We start from the raw sequence: 14,347 nt of genomic DNA, 5'->3' as shown, positions 1-14,347 counted from the left end.
TCACCTCTTACAACTTACATCTTCAAAATGATCACTATTCTTTACATCTTGACAGCAATTTTAGCTCACGATGCCCTCAATCTTCTACTCGCGCACTCAAAAGTAATCTTAGATGGCTTTTTCGAGATGAAAGAAAAGGAATTACAGCATGCTCTGAATCTCAAAAAAGAGGAATCGGAACAAGCTCTCACATTAGCGAAGTACAATTTCGAGGAAGTTTGTGCGGCAAGGTAAGATATTGGATTCTTGATGAAGATCGATGACAACTTCCTAGGGATTTACGTGCTAGCTAACGATTAATAGAGATCGATATAAAGATGAGCTTGCGGAGATGAAGCTCAGAAATCGGGAACTTCAGAATGCTCTTCTTGAGAAAGCTTCGGGAAAGGGCTTGGGAAAGAGTGAATTCGATGGTAGTGGGACGGGTGAGGACTTTGAAGCTTTGTGAAGCCTTTCTGAACCTGTATTTCAGGGCTTAGAACATTCATCGACAGTAAAAAGAATGTTTTTTTATCAGAGGTGCACGCGCACGTAGCACTTATCTGGAATTAAAGTTGAGGGAGGATCAATACTGATCCCTTTCGTAGCTTAGCTCTTCTCTCTTCATAGTTTACATCAATTGAAACTATTTGATCCCTAAAATTCTTTGATGCATTCACTCTGTGACATTTATAGTATACAATATCTGATATATAACACATTTAATAGGTAGTAGACTTGATGTGAAAGTCTCTGATAACTTTAGATATGATGTAATCGAGGAAGGCTGGTACTATTGTGTGATTACTAATATTAATGAACAGGCAAACAAACAAGGACAGTAGATGGTTAAATCGAATTCAGTAAGGTTTCCTCTTAAGAAATTCAAGGATTCTGTTTCTTTTCTAGTATCAAGTAGTGAGGCTCTAAAACGACAATTCCTGAATAGTTATATTTCTCATAATGGGAGAGGGGAAAGAGAAGATAATAGGGAAGATGGACCGAGTTTCCAACTACTTAAAAGCCTTCAATCTTTATGATTTCAAATCTAATTATCTTCGCCATAACAACTTCCTATTATTCATCCATCTACGATCTTACTGCCTCTTCCTGATTTCGAGTCCGTTGCTTAAGACATCAATACAAAATCATGACCATCACATCACCATCACATTACCACTACATCACCACTACATTATCATTATATTATCATCATATCATTATTATATTACCACTACATCACCACCACATCATTCCTATATCACCATCATATTACCACCACATCACCACTACAAAATCATCACCATGCCCATAACCATCGGCCAAGCACTATACAACCTCCTAGATAATTGGTTCTTCCTTGATCGGGTCCATAGCATGCTCGCCTTATTCGCAAATGATGGCGAGAAGAAAACTCAGAGCAGATCTTGAAGAGGCACAGAAAAAAATCATAAAGTTGAAGGGGGAAAATGACATAGCTTAGGCGTTCACAATCATACTACTTTTATGAGAAACAAAAATCTATTTGAACAGCTTTTAAAAAAGCTACATATGGTTATTATAAGAGTTTAGGCCCCAGCTTATCGTACACTAAGCGAAAACACATCAAAAACCCTCATTTCTTCGACTTTTAAATTATATATTAGTTCAATTAATTTATAAATTAAGTTTATAAAAAAAATTAGATTGAAAATCATTGAAATAATTAAAAAAAAAACAAATGAAACATTTTTAGTTATTTTTCTAATAAAGTTATAGGTCCTTAAAGTTGAAAATCTTAAAAAACTTAAAAAAAGTGCTTTTTTTATATGAAAAAAGTGTTATATATTATAAATTTTGAAAAATTTCAATTTTAAAAATCTATAATTTTATCAATTTTTTTAATTTTAAAGATCTATTTAAACTGAATATTCTTTATATAGTTATTTCTTATATATACAATTTTCAAATCAATTCTTTAAAAGATTAAAGAATTATATAAATAATTAATTTATATAAGAAAACAGTATTTTTATAGGGATTTTGTTATAAAAAAGAATGATATATGATAAGCTGAAGCTTTATTTTATATATTTTATATTCAAGTGAATTTTAGTATTTAAAATGAATTCAAATAATTCAAATATTTTTTAATATATAGATATATATATTATATATTTAATATTATATTTTTAAAATATAATTATTTATATATTTCATATTATAATTATACCTTTTTCTTTAATGGTTATTTTATTAAAGATATAAAGATAATATTTATTATAATATTATATATATGAATAATTTAGAAAGATTAGAAATTGTAAAGAGTATTGAGAAGAATAATATATATCAAAACTCTAATTATAATATAATTTGAGTATAAGCTTTGGATTTTTAATTGAAAATATTTAGATTAGAATATAACGATAATATGAATTCAAATAGTATATAATTCTAATTATAATAATATTAAGAGTATATTTGTATTATATAAATAAAAAAGATATGTAATAAATAAATAAGCTAAGTTGAAGGTAATAAATTGGTTCTGATTTTGCTTTTTCTTTTGATTTGTTTATTTATTTATAAAATTAATTAGAAAATAGTATTTTAGAATTATACTTCCTTATTATTTTAATTATTATAAGCTTTTTTTATTTATATATATATATAAGTATATATTTTTAAGTAATCTTAGAAATTATACTACTAGGAAATTCAGAATTAATTTTGAATATTCTTATATATACTTTCTATAATATAAATAATGTAGACCTAAGAATCTAAGATTTTTAATCAAACAAAATCTTTAAGTAATTCTACTTAATAATAATTAATTAAAAAAAGTTTATTTTTATTTTATTTTATTTATAACTTTATTTTTTTAGTAATATAAATAAATATATATTTCTATTAATGTAACAATCTTAAATTATAGAAAATCGAATTATAATATTATAAATATAGAGAACTTAATATATAAAGAAATATTATATTATTCTTGAAATTCATTTTTAAAGATTTTATTTAAATATTATATTTAGAAAAGAAATACATTGAAAAAAAGATATTTTATTTTATTTATTATTTTAAAAATATTTATTAATAATTTCTAATTAATTTGAATTATTTTAAAGTTTTATATTATTTAAAAAAGATACTATACTTATGAGTTTTAAAGATAGTTATTATAATATATTATATTATATGAATTTTAGGTAATAATATTATTAAAGATTATGAAAAATAAATTATTTATTTATTAATGAATTATTAAAATATAATAATAAAATATAAAAAGAGATATATGATAAAAAATTTAAAAAATTAAATTAGAATATAATATAATAAATATAATTAATATCTAAAATATTATAATATAATATATTTAATTCTTAGAAATTCTATTAAATTAAAAATAATAAATAAATTTCTTAAAAAAAAATCCTTAAGATTTTAAATTTTAAAAAAGAAAAACTTTTGTTTTTATATTAATATAAAGTTATTTCCATATAAAAAGTATATAATAATATTATATCTTTTTATAAATCAATTATATAATTATTAGTATTTGTATTTTTTAATTAAGATTGTAATTAAAGATAAATTTATTATAAATATTTTTATTATATATAATATTATAGAAGTTAAAACTTTATAATTAATATTAAATATATTAAATATATATATTCTTTTATTTATTTCTTTTTCAATTTTAATATTCAAGAATGTTAAAAACTTTAAGATTTTTTAAAACCTTTTATTTTCTTTTTTTCTAGATAAATATTCTTGAATTAAAAAATAAATTTTAAAACTTATTAATTATACAATAAAAACCCCGAATATCATCATTTCATATATTAATACCTCAACTAGTATATAACAAAACAAAATATTATTATTTCATTACATCATTATTAAATTTATAAGCTAACAAATTTCGAATCTAATATATAACCTTTTAGGAATTAATAAAATAAAAAGAAAAGATATAAAATTGTTAATTAGAATTCAAGAAATTCAATAAAATAAATTATTTTAAATTATCTTCAAAATTGAAATTAAAATTCAATTTAATAGTATTTCAATAATAGAAAGGTTAATATTAAAGCTTGATTACTGTAACAAAATCAATTGGAAAACTATTAAATTAAATTTTAATTTCAATTTTAAAGATATTCCAAAATAATTTAATTTATTAAATTTCTTGAATTCTAATTGATAATTTTATCACTTTTCTTTTTATTTCATTAATTCCTAAAAAATTAATAAGTATTATAAAATACTAATTAAAATCACTTTAATTATAAATCTGACATTTGAAATATCAATACATAAAATGATAACATTCGGGGTTTTTACCGTTGATTATATATATTATTTATAAAACTAAATATTTTGTTTTTAATTAGAAAAAATCAATATTATAAAATATAATATAAAGATTTATAAGAGGATTTATATTGAATTTCTTTTTATTTAGAATATTAACTTTTTTATTATGAAATTATTTCTTTTTTATTCTTCATTCTTAAGATTATAATGATAAGATTAATATTCAATTTTGATTCTTTAATTAATAATTAATATAGTAATAATTATATCTTTAATACTTCTAGAAATCTAATTGAAGTTTTATATTTATATAAAGCAAATTCCTTTTCATTATTTCTTTCCTTCTTTTTTTCTTTCCTCTTTTATTTCAAAGGAAATCTTTCAATTTAATATAATCTTATAAGTAAATTTAGAATAAAGTATATATATATATATATATATATATATTTTATTATATTACATTATTTTTTATAGCATTACATTCTTTTTATTAAGATTAAAATCTTTATTTCTTATTAAACCTTTTAATTTTCTATTTATATAATATTAAAATATTATTTTATTAATAATACAATTAACCTCCTATTATCACATACAAAAAATAAATCTTTTCTCTTTTAAAAGTTGAATAAATTAATTATACTTTATAATTTATAGTTTAAGTAATTTAATATATTTATCATAGAATTTTATATAATAAATATAAGGGCCTATATTTATTATATTATATTAAAAAGTTTTATTTATAAATATATATTAATATTTTTTTTAATTCTTTATTTAAAAAAGTTTTTAATAATATAATAAATTTAATAAATATTTAAAAATTAATTTTAAAATTAAAAGTTATAAAATTAAAAAGAATATATTATAGAGCTATATATAATCAATTTCAAGCTTAATATTATATTAATTTAATTCAATACGATTATATGTATATTATAATATAAAAATAGTTTTAAAATATAATAAAAATTATAATATATTTATATTAATTATATTTTCTTATAATATATAATACATTATTAATTATTTATAAAGAAAATAATAATTTTCTACAAATAATATAAAATATATAGTAGTAGTAGTAAATTCATAATCGATTCGGTCTATATAGCTATACTAAAACCATATAATATACCTATATATAGTTCTAATTAAATAAAGTAAATGGAAAAAGGAAATAAAAACTCACCCTCTTTTAAATTTCTTTATTAAAATCTATAAATAATCTCCCAAGTAATCCTTTCTGTTGGTATCACCATGGGGATGGTGAAGTCAATATAGTACTATGGTTCATATTGTTGTTATATTACTTGAGGTTCTAAAAGCTAGGGTTATGAAACATATTGCTGTAGTATCGAAAGATGCTAGCATCAATGCTAACATAGTTATATAATCTCTATCCCAATATTGACAACTTTTTAAAGTCGTTGGATTATATCCTTCTAGTTAATACCTCTTTTGCCTGTATAATCATTCATTCTTCTAATTTCTTTCAATCCACTTTATAATCTTAATCTTTATAGTATTATTGTTAATCAAATCTTTTAAAGCTTAATACAGCTTAAATTTAATTATTACATTTGTAGGGTTAGAATCTTTATTAATTCATTTAATCATTATAATCTTTTGTTTCTTATATATCTTTCGAATTATTATTACATTAATTATTAATCTTTTTTTGTTAATAATTTCGAATTTTATAAGATAATTATAAAATGATTTGGAATTGATATATATGATTAATAGGATCTTACAGTTTGGGAAGATCTTGTTGATTGTGTCTTTAATTATTATACTAATATTAAAATCTAAAATCATAATATAGAGTTTTAATGTTAGTATACTTTTAATAACTCTTTTATATTTGATAAATAATTAATAAATAATGTTAATTTTATTATATTTGTTTATTAAAATAATAATATATTCAATCTGAAAGGATAAATCTTTATTATTGATAAAAAATACATTAATGAATATAATTAGTTTTAGAGAATTTATATTGAATGGGACAAATTGTAAGCCTTTTTTCGAATTGTCAATTTATTATTGAATATGCTTATTAAGAGAATCGGTATCTTTTTCCTTAGAATTAACAATTTGTATAGTATAAGATAGATCAAAAATTATTTTTGATTAATATATTATTATGATATATACTCCTTGAGTATATTATATAATATATTAATTCTTTATTATCACAAATTTTCTTAATTTTTTATATATTCCTTATATATCGAATGATTCTGATTTAATTAAGTATAGGTTTTTATATTAATTCTTTTAATTAAAGTAAATCATATCATTGTCTTATTAAGTAATTAATCCGCTATTGAACTTGAATAATGTATCTAATATAAATATCTCATGCTTTTTCGTTATAAATTTAGTATTATAGAATTCTTTTTATTTACAATCTATAAATTTGTTATTAATAATAATAAGTGTATTATTTATTTATAGTTCTATAATATTAAATGTTGTATTATCCTTGGTTATATATAGGAGATATGAATTATAAGTTGATTATATTATTTTAAAGGTATTAATATAATACTTATGATAGATATTAAATTAATGGTTGCTTGTTTTCAGGATATTATATAATAGTTATACTATTTGTAGGATAAAACCTTCTGAAATGTTCATCTCTGCTAATGGTTATATATAGAATTTTCGGATTAAATTTAATGTTAATTGTATATATACTTATATAATATTATAAATACTTATGGTTATTTTGCTTTTTGAAAGTATAGCTATTATTAATAATATTATTTATTAGCTGATTTATTATATTATAGGTGACTATATCAAAACAGTACTTTTTTCTTAATCCTTTTATATTTATATTATTAGTTGAGATTTTAGGAATGTTTTATTAATTCCCTTATTCTTTATTTCATTAATAAATTATAAATTGAATATTCTTATATTTTTAGGTATATTTATAATTTTTATAAATTAAAAAATACTATTTTTTATTAAATTATTAACCTTTTTTTGTTTTAATTTGATAAAAATCATTGATATTAAATCATTAATAAATGTTGTAAAATAATCTGTATACTTAATATTATTAAATTCATTATCATTTGGGAGATAGAATGTTAAATTCAATACTTGTTTTTCAAATTCAATATAATTAATATTTTTGTTTATAAAAAAGATTATTAGTATAAGAATTATAATTTAAAAGGTTGATAATTATAGAAATTAAGAGTCTTTAAATAAATTCAAAAGAATCTCCTTTTTGTTTCTATTTTGTATAATAATTGATAAAATAATTAATTTAACTTTACTGGCTTTTAGTAAAGTTATTCTTTTATTCTTTTATAATATATTTTACATTATTTATACTGATTGTATCTTTTATATACCTTTGATAAATTGCTTAAATTGTATTAGTTCTACTATTTATATTAGTTTAACAAGTTCTTTATAAAATTGGTTTTGAAATTGATTTTTTTCTTTTATATATGGTTTAATTTGGGTAATATAAAACTTTATTAAATTATTTGTTAGTTATATAATATATATCTCATCTTTTATTTCTAATAAGTAATATAGATCTATTCAATCTTTATATTCTTTTTATACTTAAATCTTTAAGTTAATGAATAGGTTATATAGTATTATTATAAATAATCCGTTATATTGGTTTAATATATCTAATACCTATCTTATTGCTTATAACTTATTGATTTTGTTTATTATCTTTTTAATTGTAATCTATTATTATAAGATTGTGAATACTAGTGAATCAAGGTTAATTATTTATGGGTATGTTTTAAATATTAAGAGTGTTGAAATTAATCTATCTGGTTCTGTAATATTGTTTATTACTTTAACAATTATTTGTAATATTATCTTTTTTATTATAGAATTCTTTAATTTGTTAATAATAATATTATATGTTTGTTTAATGATTGTATAATAATGTTTAACAATTTTAATTAATTAATAAACTTCAACTAGTATATTTTTCATTCTAGTTAATATAATTACTGTATATTATACAAATTCCTTATTGATAAAGTTCTTTTTAGCATTATATATAATATAATCTAAAGGGTTAGTGTAAATATTTATTTAATATTTTCGAAGTATATTAAAGATATACTTCGTAATAATATTATTTAATTATTGTGCTATTTAGAATTATATGTCTTTATTAATAATATATAGAATGGGGTTGGTATTAATATATATTATATTCATTATAATTAAATGATTGAAATCAATATTATCTTATAGGTTGAACTTGAATTAACTTAGTGATTTTCCATACTTTTAATAATGTTAATAGAACTTGGTAAGTTTATCAATCTTAATTTATATAATATTGTTATAGTTAGCTTATTGGAATATTTGTAAAAGCTTATATGCTAATAAATAGCTGAAGTGATAGTGTAAATATTATAGTTTTATATCAGTAAAGTAGTATATATTATTATCAATAATTCGTTATATAAATTATTATATATTTATATATTATAAAAGTATTATATATTTATTATAATGAATGTATAGGAATTGTTCTTCTATATTATTTATAACAATCATATTAAGAATATTATTATAATATATGCTAAGCTTGTTTATATCTTTAAGGGATAGTAAGAACAATATTTTTATATTCATAATATAAAATTCAATAATTTTTAGTAGTAAATTTAATTGTATTGAATTAATCAACTCGGCTTTATTAATTCCGAATATTACACTTATAATTTCTACTATTTTTGTATTCAAAATAACGTTCTTAATTATTGTTTTATATGCTATATATTGCTTATAATTTATTGTTAATTATTATACTACAGCTATATTGATAATAATTTCTTAAAATTCTCTTGTATTATATTTGCTAATATATATTATATTTTTAGATTAAGATTAATATATTAGAATATATATAAGGAATTTATTGAATAGGTTCTTAATAATCTTTTGTTTATTCATAAATCCATTTTGGGTAATGAAGCTTGAATATGGTTTTTATATAGATAGGTTTTAGAGTTTGAATTGTAAGAAATAAGCTGCAATTTTATTGTTTATATTAGAATCAGAATCTTTAACAAGTTCTTTATATTTAATAAGAAATTGTTTAAAGTTTTTATTGAAATTATTGTTTTTAAACTATTCCTTATATTTATATCAGGATTCTTTACATTCCTTTTTATTATATCGAATTGATCAGTAATTTTTCTTTTTATAAACAAAGCATTTTTTATATATATATAATTTGAACAAATGTTGATTACCTTATTCGAAACCTTTATTTTAATTATATTTACTTCAATTGTAGTAATACTTACAATCAGTATAGAATGTTATAGCTTTATTGGAATAAGCTTGTTCCTATATTATAATAACTGAATGTAATTCTTTTAAAAGATTTAGAATATTTTTAATAAGGTGAAAATAAGTTAAAAAGTATATTTATACTGGAGTATATATAATGATAATCTTTTAATAAAATAATTTTTCTGTTTTTATTATAAAGTTAAATTCTTTATATATATAACAAAGTTTTATAATTATAAATTATAAATATTAAAACATTGTTTTCCCTTTATTATCTGATTTTACTATCACACTTTTAAATATAATGGTTTTCTATTATTGTATAAGGTTATGCTTATATTTTGAGCCTTTAAATATAAATATTATTAAATTATAAATTCTAGTTATTATATTAGGTAAATTGTTTAAATTTGTATAATAAAAGTTGAATATAGTATTAATAAATATAATAAGAAATATGTTTTTTAATAATAATATAGATATATTGATATGTTTGTAATTATTAAAAAAGATCGAGAATTTGTGAGTAAAATTGTTATTTTAATTGTTATATTTATTAGTTTTATTATAAAGTTTTGTAAGATTACTTAAAAGCTGATTGATATTTATAGGTCTTTAAGAAGATAAAGTGTTTTGAATAATATTAATACCTCCTGGATTATTTCCTCCTTTGTTTTTGTATTATTAGTTTCAATTTAAAATATTTTATTTTTATTTTTATTATTTCCTTTTCCTTTATTTATATTATTATTATTATTATTGAATGGATTATTAATTAATTATCCGATTCGTTATTATAGAACTATATTATTATTAAATTAATAGGATATCTATACCTTTATTAGAATTGATTTCGATTACTTTTGATTAAGATTTTAGAGATTAAATTAGGAATGTAATTATAATGATATTAGGATAGCCTTAATATTGAATTATTGAATAAATTGAATAAATATTGGTTTTATTAAACTATAATATTCTTTTATAAATAATAAATCAATAAAAAGATTAATAATATAATCTCAAATTATTAGTGTTTATTATTATAATAATAGTTTTAATAAAAAAGGAATATATGATTTATACTTCTCAACATCTTTACCCTTATTATTATATCGATATGAGTTAATACTTGATAGCTTAGATATAGTACTTGAGAATTATAGGAGTTTATTTTGATTATAAATAGCTTATTTAATTAAATCTTTTACTTTAATCATTTCGAAAATAATTAGTAATATTTTCAATTCTTTTGTAATTCTTTCAAGTATACTTAATAATCAAAATTAAAACCCTTTCTTTTTAAAAGCATTTGTAATTTCAGGATTCAATTATTATTGAAATATTATGAATTTTATATTGACTAGTGCTTTATTGATCATTCATTTTAAACAAATTATATACTTTGTAATAAATAGTTTATATATACAAAGTTCGTATTATAATTTATATAATAATTATATTCCGGTGAACAAAAAATGCTTTAGTTTAAAATCCTTAAAACTTACAATATAATTTAATTACAACTCCTTATCATAAAAGTTACTGAATTTATATTCATACAACTTATATTTATAGAAATCTTATATTTTCTTTTCGTTTGTATGATTAATATCGAAAGAATAATCTTTCCATTTATTCATTATCAATTTATAATTATCAAGTATAATCTCTAATAGAATTAGAGATTCGATAATAGATTTAATAAACTTAATGTCGTCGAATTATTCTAGGGCTGGATATTCGATATTTTCGATATAACGCTTTCAAAATACAAAAGAATCTACGAATAATTCTGTTATGTTTGACGAATGATAAGTAGATAATGGGATATTAACTGGAATTAGAGATTCGATGATGGATTTGATGGACTTGGTGTCGTCGAATTGTTTTAGGGCTGGATACTCGATATTTTCGATACAATGCTTTCAAGATGTGGGAGAATTTGTAAATAATCCTGCTATATTTGACGAATAATAAGTAGATAGTGGGATATTGATTCTGTCAAGATATAGCAAAGTTTGAATTCGAAGAGTATAATACTAAACTCGAATTGAATACTACTAATTCTTACTCTTTAATACACATTACAATGAAGAATAAAATATAGACTAAAATTAGTATAAAAACCATTACCATATTGCCGATCGCTCTTATTCACATAAAAGCAAATATCAAATCACATTAGAATAATATAAGAATTTATGTCTCTTTAAAGAAATATCAACCTTAATTTAAATTATACATTGTGGTTAAAATTAAGATATCAGGTTTCTGATCTGTAATATTACTAATTAGTATTAATATCATTATGAGGATAATGAAGTCAATATAGTATTATGGTTTATACTGTTGTTATATTACTTAAGGTTCTAAAAGCTAGGGTTACGAAACGTATTACTGTAGTGTCGGAAGACGCTAGCGTCAACGCTAGCGTAGTCACATGATCCCTGTCCCAACACTTTCAAATCCTTCAAATCGTCTATATTATAAATCTATTATATCTAAAAACCTTCCCTTTATTAAATTCCTTAATATATTTATAGAAACCTTATACTTTCTATTTTATTACAATAATCCCTTTCTTTTTATTTAACTCTTTTCAAAATATTATAAAAACTATAATTAGTTATAATGTTATATCCTTTTTGAAGGATTGTTTTTACCCTCTAGTACTTCGAATCCTTCGAGAATTCTATTATAACCTTTAATCCACCTTCTTCCATAATATATCAATAATATATAATTTCTTTTTAAAACTTAATATCTCTTATTCTCTTTCCTTTTATTAGATTACTTTATTAATATAGAATATAATATATTAAGATCTATCGAACCATTCTATTAATACAAAGGATAAGACTGTATTATAGAACTAAATAATTGAATAAGATCGAAATAATAGATATAATAATATTAGGATGTTATTGCTTTAGTAATATATACTCTATATTGAAGAGTTATTACTTTTTCAATTATAATTGATAGTATATTATCTACTATATAAGGTAGTTGTTACAGGAGCTGCCTTTAGAATCATATAAAAGTGTCTAGAGATCTCTCAAAGTGGTTTAAACTAAACTTCAAATAGAAATTCAATAAGATTATAACTAGTTACAATTCTTATAACTATAATAATAAAACTAATAATTGTTCTTGAGCACGAAGCTCTATATTATAATGAGACTCGTTCTCTTTATATAAACCTTCCTGCTCTACAGAACCCATGATTCTGTCCTACTTGGATCCCTTGAATCCTAAGCTCTAAAAGCTCCTGGCTCCTTGGATCCTAAGCTCCAAAGACTCCAACATCCTATCACATGACACTTATCACATGATCCAATGTTACCCGTCGTAATAGTAATATTGAAATTAGTATTTCGTAATAATATTATATACTAATATAAAATGCTGTATACTTAAATTAATATATTATAAATATTTTTTAAAAGGTTTAACTTTTCTCTTTATTATATAAAATAGCTATAAATATATTAATAAAATATTAAATATTATATTAATGTATTTTTTATAAAATATTTCTTGAAAAAAATAAAGTTTTTTAAAAAGTTTTCACCCTTTATTTTCTTATACCCAGGAACCTTCTTCTTTATAATTGAAACCCTTCTATAAGACCTTTGAATACTGAAAAGCCCGGATTATTATAAAATTTTATAATTTAATCTCTTCTATTAATTATATTTAATATAATAAGCCTATTATTAATAATATCGATATTAATAATTTTAATATAAATATACTAAACCCCCCTTCTCAACACCAACAACGATATCTCCTTAACTCAAATAAATATCAATTCAATAACTTCAGAAAAAAGTAAAAGGTAATATTCTAATTCGAATATAATAAAGATTAATAGGTTTTTCCAAGAAAATCTTTCCTTAGTTTTTTTATGTTTTTCTAAAATATATATTATATTAAAAATCAACATTATAATTTATTCTATATTTATTATATAATTTATTCTAAATTATTAATATACTAAATGTAAGTCAAGATTAATTATATAATTATTAATCTTCTTTATTATAAAGCTTTAAGACTTTCTTATTAGAGGAATAATATTAGTAAAATGAAATAGTAATAAAGATAATAGATTTAAAATAGAACCTAGTTTAATTGAAGTATTGAAAAGAGAAGGTTAAAAATGAAGTATTTTCTGAATAGAATTGAAATTAAAATCATTAATATTATAAATAAGATTTAATAAATTTAGAGATTAGTAATTCAAGAATAAAGATATTTTTATAATAGAATAGTAATATATTAATTATAAGATTTAATATATTAAAAGAAATTGAATAAAATAAAAAGGAATAATAGAAATAAATATAAGAAATAGAGAATTGTAAGGATTATAATAGATTAAATGAAAATATTAAAAGGTTCTATAATATAATAGGATTTTATAATAACAGATTTAAATAGACTTTAAAAAGGGGTAGCTTTTTTATTATTTTTCTCTATTTACTTTATAAAATTAAAAACATATAGACATATTATATAATTAGTATAACTTAGTTATAGATAGACTGAATCGATTATAAATTTACTAATACTAATACTTTATTTTAAAAACCTAATTAAAACAGAATATAAACAACTTTTTAGAACCTTTTATTATAAAAATAGAAATTTCTAATTTATAAAGTACATAATTGTATTAATTATATTACGAAAAAAGAATAATATATATCAAATATTTGAAATTGAT

The 14,347-nt window shown here is 19.4% G+C and overlaps 1 protein-coding gene across 1 annotated transcript; it reads left to right on the top strand.

The window, feature by feature from the left end:
- Window positions 1-27: 27 nt before the first annotated feature.
- Window positions 28-448, top strand: EAF01_010912 (uncharacterized protein; the record flags this gene model as incomplete). Its single annotated transcript, XM_038919169.1, has 2 exons — window positions 28-230; window positions 304-448. 2 exons carry the CDS (start codon window positions 28-30, stop codon window positions 446-448), a joined length of 348 nt encoding a protein of 115 aa, XP_038765452.1.
- Between the last annotated feature and the right edge of the window lie 13,899 nt (window positions 449-14,347).

Source organism: Botrytis porri (assembly GCF_014898465.1).
Source record: "Botrytis porri strain MUCL 3234 chromosome Unknown BPOR_018, whole genome shotgun sequence".
Taxonomy (NCBI): Eukaryota; Fungi; Ascomycota; class Leotiomycetes; order Helotiales; family Sclerotiniaceae; genus Botrytis; species Botrytis porri.
This window is presented reverse-complemented; position numbering and strand designations above follow the sequence as displayed.